This window comes from Pyrus communis, chromosome 16 (assembly GCF_963583255.1).
Source record: "Pyrus communis chromosome 16, drPyrComm1.1, whole genome shotgun sequence".
NCBI lineage: Eukaryota > Viridiplantae > Streptophyta > Magnoliopsida > Rosales > Rosaceae > Pyrus > Pyrus communis.
This window is the reverse complement of record NC_084818.1, coordinates 7,734,176-7,743,996: the sequence shown is the minus strand read 5'-3', so window position 1 is coordinate 7,743,996 and position 9,821 is coordinate 7,734,176. Positions and strand designations below refer to the sequence as shown.

The window sequence follows — 9,821 nt, the reverse complement described above, 5'->3', positions numbered from 1 at the left end:
AACCTACGTCTACGTGTTGGTGACAAACTTCACCAGTTTCAAAATCACATTCAGAATAAATGGTTGAAGAAAACATAAAAGGGTTCAACTTGATCCTAATTCATAGGCTGATAGGAGGAAAGAGGAAATTTCAATTTTTTGTAAGAATGATGGCACCATTCTTCAGAATCCCCGAATTTAAATGCTCAAAGCAAAAATGAAATGCGCAGATTAAACCTCAACGCAACAATGTAATGCTCAGGTTAACTCCAAAAACACAAAAAGTAAAGGATTGATCCACAAAAGGTGCAGAATTTTTGCTTACAAGGGCAAACCCTGGGAAGATACAGATTAATTTCCGAAATCCAGAATGCAAGCCCAGTTTTGATTCGAATAACCAAAAGCACGCGTAACGACAGTATTAAAACAATAATAGGAGGGCAGTGTCACTGCTGTGATGACCCCGTTGGTGCAGATCCGGATGCAGATGGAGTAGATTCCGAAGGTCCAGAACTTGAAGGTGCAGATCCTGATGACGGCGCAGATCCCAAAGATGTAGAACCTGGGGGTGCCGGCCCTGGTGTCGCAGAATGCTGGTACTGATGGTTCATTGGCAAGGATGTTGGTGGCGGCACTGTAGCATGATATTGCGGAGGGTATTGCTGGTACTGTGGTGATGGTGGAGGCATATGCCCATATGGAGGATAAAACTGCTGACGATATTGGCCATGTGGATGAGCCATGTTCTGAAAAGCATAATGCTGACTATGTTGCTGCCTCTCTGAAGCGGAACTGCGCTCTCCTGACCCTGTGATCCCACTAGGAGCCCCTTCCTTCGATGGAATAAGGGCACCCATTCTTTGAGGATCCATGGATGGATAGAATGACCTCTCCTGTGAAGGTGGAGGTGGCACGTTGTAGTAGTGCACAGGTGCAGCTGGGTCTTGTGATTGGTTCTGTTGTTGAGATATGACTGCTCGAGGCAACAAACCACCATGAGCCACCGCCTGCTGTCTAGCTTCAGCCGTGCCCTCTGATTCCTGTTTAGGTGCTTGAGGCCTACCCCACATTAACTTCAACCTCAAACCCTTTATTACCAGTTTGTTAGAGAGTTCTTCTGCAGCCTTTTCTGCACCTTCTCTTGTTGTGTAGGTTACAAACGCACATGCTCGTTGCAGTACCATCCTAACGGATTCTATTTCACCATGAGCATAAAACTGATCCCTCAAATCCTGCTCCGAAATTCTCGCATCAAGCCCACCCACGTATAAGGTTCTTATGCTTCCATCCTCAGGAGGTTCCAAGGAGGGCATCTCTCCGGCCTTGTTAAGAAGCTTCATCGCCACTGGATCATTGACTCTGCAGATATTTAACGATGAAACATGAGCATCACAAAATTCAGAAATCCATAGGATTACATTATAGGCATGTGCAAAGATGTGACAGCAAAATTAGGGATATAGCTATAGGTTTTTGAAAGCAATAATGTTGGTTGAAACAGCTATTGGCTGAAGTAGCACACCCTATTACCTTCAGATCGATAGTTCAACTCTGACTTATTGAAAGAGGAATACGAACAAAGATATTAAACAAAACCAAAACGAAGAGAAAATTCGGACTTCATATACTTGTTTATCTACCACTTCTTATTTAATAATTTCCTCTTTAAATGAAAATAGGTAGACTTTCAATCTCAGCAAACAATTGAGTGGAAACCATTAAACATCAGAATAATGCTCATCAACAAACAAATTCACAAGTTTTAACTAGCCAACAGTTGTAAGCTAACAATGAGCATAAAACATGCAACCACAAACTAATGCTTCCTTATCATTTCGAGATGAAGTAAAGTATGAAGACATACCCATAGTAACGATCTTTGATATTTTGTTGTGACAATTCCCCAGTTATGGGCATTTCGTGCCTGTAAGGGCACTCAGCACCTCTTGTACACTCACCCCGGATGTAAAAACTGCAGACATGTGCTCTGTTCCTTTTGTAATAGGGTGTTGTTCTTTGAAGTTTCAGAATAGTGTCACTGGGCCGTGCCTTTCCGTATGAAGATTCATAATCTATACCAGCTCTAGCCTGCACTCACCAATTAAAATAAATTAGATGCTAAAGTATTTCAAAACATTTACATAAAACTGATGCCCTAACTTAGACTGATTATTCAAGAAAAAGACAAAAAAGTTACCTTTCGGTCATGTTCCTCAGCAAAAAACTCCCTATTTACATCACTCTTTGGAATAGCATCGTCAGAACTGATGGCCAGAGCAGTATCTCGAACCTGAACTGGCAAGCCATATTCAAGATCCAAGAGACAAACTTGACAAACGTTTTTCAACTTACTGCACGTCTGGCAAATCTCTGACTTCTTAAATCGTGCATCACGACCAGGCCTCCACCTGAAAACTGTGAACGGACGTGTGCAAATCTTGCACTCCTTGTCATAATCAGCTCGTGTCATCCGGACATAGGGATTGTCTCCCAAGCATGACTCGCAGATGATGGGAAAATCTGATCGTTCCCAACCATCTGCCTCCACATTCCTAAGCAACCTGTGTGCCATATTACCTAACCACCAAAATTTCCCGAAAACGCTTTAGAATTTCATTATATAAGTTAGCTGGAATTAAACAGAATTCATGCGTTTTTTCCTCTCTCTCTCTCTCTCTCTCTCTCTCTCTCTCTCTCTCTCTCTCTCACGCAGACACACAAAATATACCCAAAGACCCAAAAGCTAGAAACTAAAACCTAATCACCCCAATATCCCTAATCCTCAACCAAAAACATAATCAGTCACATATACTACATACTGAATTAGATGCGGACGCTCAAATCAAATGCCACCCAAGTTTCAAAATTTCAACCATTTCCCGACCCTAAGTTGCAAAATTTCAATCCTTTATCCACTAACTCTATCAAGGATTCGACATACCAGAAAACAAACAATGGTACTAAAAACTAGGTAAATTTGGTATAAATTCAAATCAACTTAACAAAATCAACAGAACTATCGTGTGTATCTAACCCGATGAATAAAAAAACAGAGAGGGAAAATCAATCAGAATCAAATGAAAACGAAAAATCTACCTGGAGATGAGTTTGGCTAATTGCTGTCGGCGATGCGACGGCCGGAGATAACTAGAGGTTGCAGCTGGAGGTCGGCGGCTGCTACGTTTGAGGATGAAGAGTGCGAGCTGAAGCGTGAGGGAAACGCAATTTTACAGGTGCGAGCAAGGAGATCATCAATAGCGGATGGACTTCACAGACCAAAACCTAATTCCTCTCTCTCTCTCTCTCATTCGCGCTTTGGTTCCCACAAATTCGTTGCTTGGAGATAGCAGGCTCTTTAGCTTGACCTCCAGGAGACTTGACGGCCCAATTTCTTGTAAATTTATTTTGAGCCCTTTACAGGCCCATTAAAAGTTGGAAACTTTTTTCTTGGTCAACCACATTTTTCATCTTCCAATTTTAGCAAAAACAGCCATTGAGCGGTGGTGAGGGACGCTGTGGGTAATTTTATTGCTGCTCGGAGGTTCCGTTTTCAGGCCCGTAGTGTTCCGGCTGCTGAGGCTTTAGCCATTCTTCGCGGCTGTGAGTTGGGTCACTCTTTGGGTCTCAATCATGTGGTTGTTGAATCTGATTCTCCGAAATCCATTTCATGTTTACAGGGTAGCATCACAAATGGCAGGTGGGAGGTGTTTCCAATCTTATCAAAGTGCAAGAAAGTTGGCAATTCCTTCCATGACTGTCGCTAGTCTTGGACTCCAAGATAAGCCAATATGGCGGCCAACCAGTCGCAGAGTTATGTGGAGACGTGTGACTTTACTTGGGTTGACAGACCCCATCTTTACTTGTTAATGTACTTAATAAATATGGACTACCTTGCCCACGTTAATTTTATTCAGATGTGCAAGGGGTGACCCTAGTGCTTCCTGGTAGTGTCGGGTTTTCTTCCCCTTGCACTTCCGGCTTTGTTTTTGGTTGATTGCCTTGCTGTGGGCTTTCGGTATAATCTTTGGCATCTTTGCCCTGGTTATGAAATCCAGTTTACCAAAAAAAAAAAAAATTACATATCTCTACACCATTGGCCCCCTCATTTAGCTTAATCGTCAAATTAAGCTAAATGAGGTATTCCGTTGGGTAAAGACTTTTTGTCCGACAAATAATAACTTTATGTAGTGTTCTTAATTTAAATTAAAACTAGAAGTATGATTAAACATGAATATTTCAGATCTTGTTAGGACTATACTCGTTTGTTTTTTTTATCAGTGTGTTTTGCTTGAATTTCAATTTAGATACGATTATACGTATTCCGATCCACCTAACAAAATTGAATCCAGTGCATTTCTTTATCAGGAAACTAAAAATACAATTAAAGATGAGAACATTACAAGCATTGGCTTATTGGCATTCCCCGCGGAACCACAAGCATGGGTTTCAGAAACGCCTTCCAGGCTTCCGCCTTCCTTTTAGAAAATTCAACCAGTGCGTTACAGGGCTCACACTATTGTTACCACTTCTAAAAGCTCGAGACACATGCCCATTGTATAGGTAACAATGCATGTATCAATTAGGACAAATTTTAGGATTAGTATGTTATGTTGATCTCCTGACCATTCATGTTTGTGAGACTCACAAATAAGAACGCAATAGTTAGACTGTTAGAAGGCGTGAATTTCGTGAAAAAGGTATAAACATAAAAATTAATTTAAACCAGAGGTAATTAATGGTTCTATAACTGAAGCTAGATAAACATTGGTAATTACTAGATTTGAATCCACCAAAAGGATTTCCTTCCATATTAGTCATCCTTTCAGTTACTACAAAAACCCACTTCATGCATGAAGGACTATTTGATAGCATCAACTAACTAAACCCTACAAGAGAAACAGAGGCTCTAAATTTTGCGTGCTTTCAAATGGAAGGAACGGCTGCAATGGGTTTGAGGCTTGTGTTTGCTCTGGTGCTCTTGACATTCTTGGCTGCAAACCAGCACAGACTGCACAGTACTGTTGTTGTTGAGGGTTGGCGTCCATCAATAACCAACCAAGAAAGCCCTGGCCCTTCTCCTGACGTGGCCAGCTGCCATCCACACGGTTGTGAAGCATCGTGCAGGGCTGAACTCGAGGAGAAATACATAAGCTTCCATTGTGTCTTTGGGTGAAGAAACTTCTTGTGTGTGTTTTTCCAAAGATACAATAATATCACCTTCAAATAGAGTAGTATATCGATTGAAGTCTCAATAAGATGGAAAGAAAGTTACATAATGAGGCCAATCGGCCCCTTAGAAGTGAAGTTCCATTTCAAACTCTTTGAACGGGAAGGAAGTGAATAGAAATTTTAGAAGTTCCGATCTTGTACTAAGGCACACTGAACACTAAAATAATATCTGTTCAAACTAAAAGTCCAAGCAAACTAGAAAACGAAAGGATCCGGCAAGCAAGTAGACTTTTCGGGTAGCAAAACTAGCTCTTCGTATCATTGGCATCGGGCAAGTGAACTTGGCTACACGACAACTGTTGCTCTAGCACAGGATCTAGTTCCACACCAATCTGCTTACATAACAAAGTCCCCGTTAACGAGTTTTGGTATATGTAAGCCTCTAATAATGTTGAGGATTATATAAAGTAACATTTTTTCACATGATTGGTGGTCTTTTCTCTTAGTTTACTATTTGTTATGAAATTTTCATTAGGAAGTGATGCAAGGTTTTGTCATCGTGATCATTATCTTTTCATGTAGTTGGATGCAGTTAATTATGCGGTTGAAATATTGTATCGCCTTGCCATCGTGTTTGTAATCATGAAATTTTATTTCATGTTGATGATGTTCTTTGTTTATTTGATTAATAGAATATTTATCTTAGAATAGTATTTTTCAGATAACAATACGATCAGTTGTAGGCACAAAATTTATATTTTATTTTTGTTAACAATAGTATTACATTAAAAGAAGCGGAGGGTTTGAACCCAAATCGCACTTAGCAGAAGAAAAAAGCTTATCCGACATCATAATTCACTACATGCAACAAGACAAATTTCTTAACTCGTTCATGATGACAACATTTTTAAACGAGAGAGAAAAAAAAAGGTTAATAATAAGTACAACACCGAGAGAACCACAAACCCAAATTACTAACTTTACCAAAAAGAAGAAAACCCCAAATTACTAAGGCAAACAAAAACATCACCAAAGATTGGGTCCAAATGATTAATATCCTTGTATCCGATCGATTTTACAGGTTAAACATGACCTTAATGGCATTGCCTCCGCGAGCACTGGTTTCAAAGGCTTCTTCCACCTCCTTCTGAGAAAATCCAAACCGATGCGTTATGAGGGGCTTCACATCAATCTTACCACTTCTCAGAAACTCAAGGCACAGCGGCCATGTGTTCTGGTATCGGAAAATTCCAATTATATCAATCTCTCTGCGTAAAAATCATGAAACCACAACAATCTTAGTAATGCTATAAGCAAGTCTCGCCTCTACTAGAAATGCGATACCAAATGCGGAGTAAAAAGAGTGATACAAATAGTTTCTGTTTAACTTTTATATCATGCACATATGGTAATTATGATACGTCGATTCAACCGGGTGCTAGCCCAAAAGGGACCGGCCAAAAGGTTTAACTGAAAATACGGATCAATTTATACCTGGTAGCGAGAGGGAGAGTCATCTCTCTCTGACCCATTCCCACAAGGCAAACTGTGCCTCCGGGACGAGTAGCACTCAAAGCTGTTGTTATGGTTTTGTTAAAGCCTGCACAGTCGAAGCTTATATCCACTCCATTTTCCAAAACCTTTTGTATCTTAGCCACTTCCTCAGCTACATCCTTCAGAACAAATATAAATGATCAATTCTAAATACAAGGTCTCGATATTTCGATATCACAATGCGCGTTAAACCATTTCAGAAGCATTACTATCGTACGCACCTCAATATTTGTTGAAACCTTAACGACTTCATCCGCGCCAAGACTTTTTGCAATCGACAAACGCTCGTCATTCACATCCGCAATGACAATTCGGGGCGCCCCAAAAGCACGAGCGGCTAGCAGTGTAACAAGTCCTATAGGTCCTGCTCCCACGACCAAGATATTTGTGTCTTGACAGACATTTGCCCGGCGACAAGCATGAATACCAACACTTAAAGGCTCACACATTGCGCCTTCCTCCAAACTCACATTGTCTGGCAGTTTAAAACATAGATCTCCTGGATGGACAACCTGCCAAAAGATAAAAGCAAACCTGGAAGATTAAAATTGACACAATTGAAACAACGCGGACTAAAGTGCACAATTGGTATATATATTATAGTTTTGAAATGCTGCAAAGTATGTGTACCTGATTTGCCAGACAACCATTATTTGGAGGGGAGCCAAAAAACTTCATCTTGCGGCATAGATTGTACCGGCCTTGTTTGCAGAGGTTGCATCGCTTGCAACTGATACCAGGCTCTAGTGCCACACGATCGCCTGGCACCAAATCTTCGACCTCACTCCCAACTTCCTCTATGATCCCAGCACACTCATGCCCAATAACCATTGGCTCTTTAACTATAAAATCTACACACCTCATGTTCTGAAAATAGTATCAAACAAAAATAAAAACAGACCGGTCAGTAATGATTTATTGGATATATATAACAACACCCATATATATTTCTATTTTTATTTTTTTGTTATTCTTTCGTATGTAACCATGCACGCTAGAGCATATATATGCTTCTCATATGCACTGTAGTTCAAATCCTCTCTCCGTGCTTTAGGATGGTTTACTGTCATCCATTTTAACTCCAACTTAGCTCTAATCCATCAAAGGCCAAAGAACTTAACAACTAATTTACTATTACACATCAAATTAAAGAAGGGAGCACCTTGAAGTGGTGTACATCACTGCCACATATGCCAACAGCCTTCAGCCGGACTCTAACATCATGGGGTCCTAAAATCAAGAAATCCCAGGAAAAAAAAATGGGAGCAGGATGTTAACCAGGCAAAAGGATCACAATTCACAAATAGTTTGACAGAAAAATGAAACAAATCATATGAAGTTGACAAAAAAGACTAAAATTAAAATTTCAGTCACTGAACTCAAAAAAAAATTAGATATCAACGATATAGCAATCAAATATCGACGACAACTGAAACCCTAATCATTTCAGCAATTAATATTTTTAAAATGATCATCTTGACAAATTTCTCATAAAAAACTATATCAGTGAATCAAATAATCTAATTCTTCATTTCCAAAAAAGGTGATTCAATCAAAACATGAAAAGAAATAGATACCAAGATTAGGGAGCTTGTAAGGTTGAATCTTGAGGTTTTTAACACCAAGAAGCCAAGCAGCCATGTTCTCTTGTTGAACATCACCATTTATTGCTTCCCCAAAACAGCGATCAGCATGATCTCCATCAGACATGCCTCCCTTTCCCATCTTTCTCTCTTTGTTTTCTCAGACTGCGAGTAATTAGTGAAGATGCAGACTGATTAATGAAGCAGTAGTTAGATAAGCTCCCTTGTTGTCATACTATCATCTCTGGCTACCTCATATATACATTTTCTTGTATGTATTTGATGAGTGAGTTGGTGTAAAATAATATAAATTCCTTTTCACACTTTACTCTTATCTTGATAACGTTGGGGTTGTGATCGATGGGTACTGATGATGAATCGCCGATCTAGGACAAAATGCTTTGTGTATAATTCACTTTCTGTTGGAACATCAGTATTATTGATGAGTCATATGACTAGTAGTTGGATAGGACCGGCCTTTGATTTTGGAATTGTCCCTTTCGTTTTCAATTAGGGACACGTAATGCAATTCTCTTCATCAAAACCAATATAAGATAACGACTCTTCTTCTTTTTTTAACCTTTTATACAACCGATTTTGGAAGAACAGTGTATCTGATACAAGATCTGAGTACATGTATTTGGCGAATTCATGCAATTGTTACAATTTTTATGGTTTATATACATGAAATTGGTCAAAATTTATTGATCAATGGATTGTTCTAATGTTTCTAACAAATTCAAGCGATGAAGTGACTAATTTAAAAAAAAAAATGATGAGTCTATATGAGCAAAATGATAGGTCCATAGAAATGATATGAGTGGTTTATAAAACATTTGATCCGTTTGTTAATCAAGATTTAGCTTTTCGTCGTATTGCAACAGTTAACATAAAATTGACATAAACTACCGGCATTGCCCTCACAAAGCACTGTTTCAAAAACACGTGTTCCGTCCACCTTATTTTGAAAAAATCTGAAACTATTGAGTTAGGCTTCACTCAAAACTTACCACTTGTAAACGTTTCCAAGGCATATATGTTCTTTTATACAATAATTCCAAAGAGATCAGTTTGCCTATGTCAAAGATGACCAACCGACCATTATAAAAGTAAATGTTGCAATTATCACAGTAAATTAATTAAAATGCTATCACACGTGTATGAGTTTCATTTGTTTTACAAACTAAAAAAATTTGAACAAATATTTGATCACACAGGTTCACACGTGTATGAGTTTTTATTTATATAAATTATAGAGATTGGATCACAAGTGGTTTGACTTTCGTTCAAGTATATATGCATGCATGTAGAATTTTCAAAGCGTAAAAAGATAAGCCAGACTACTATGATACCGTAAACAAAGAAGACATACATTATATAACAGTATTAGATACAGAAGATACATTGGTACAATAATTAAATACATTGAATAACGAGCTATCATTTATCATTTGCCTATCATCAATTTATACTATAAAAACCAAATCACATGACCAACACCTGACATCATTACCTAAAAACCACCAAGAAATTAGA

At 38.9% G+C, this 9,821-nt stretch overlaps 2 protein-coding genes across 2 annotated transcripts; both read right to left on the bottom strand.

The window, feature by feature from the left end:
- Positions 1–242: 242 nt before the first annotated feature.
- LOC137720229 (zinc finger CCCH domain-containing protein 40-like) lies at positions 243–3,739 on the bottom strand. Its single transcript, XM_068459271.1, has 4 exons — positions 3,076–3,739; positions 2,177–2,556; positions 1,844–2,067; positions 243–1,338 (listed from the first exon to the last, which is right to left on the bottom strand). The coding sequence occupies exons 2-4, from the start codon at positions 2,549–2,551 to the stop codon at positions 426–428; spliced, it is 1,512 nt and encodes a 503-aa protein (XP_068315372.1). The 5' UTR covers positions 2,552–2,556; positions 3,076–3,739; the 3' UTR covers positions 243–425.
- Positions 3,740–5,885: 2,146 nt separating this feature from the next.
- On the bottom strand, positions 5,886–8,612 carry LOC137720187 (L-idonate 5-dehydrogenase-like). The gene is made up of 6 exons (XM_068459205.1): positions 8,280–8,612; positions 7,865–7,932; positions 7,333–7,569; positions 6,924–7,214; positions 6,643–6,821; positions 5,886–6,416 (listed from the first exon to the last, which is right to left on the bottom strand). Exons 1-6 carry the CDS (start codon positions 8,425–8,427, stop codon positions 6,224–6,226), a joined length of 1,116 nt encoding a protein of 371 aa, XP_068315306.1. The 5' UTR covers positions 8,428–8,612; the 3' UTR covers positions 5,886–6,223.
- Between the last annotated feature and the right edge of the window lie 1,209 nt (positions 8,613–9,821).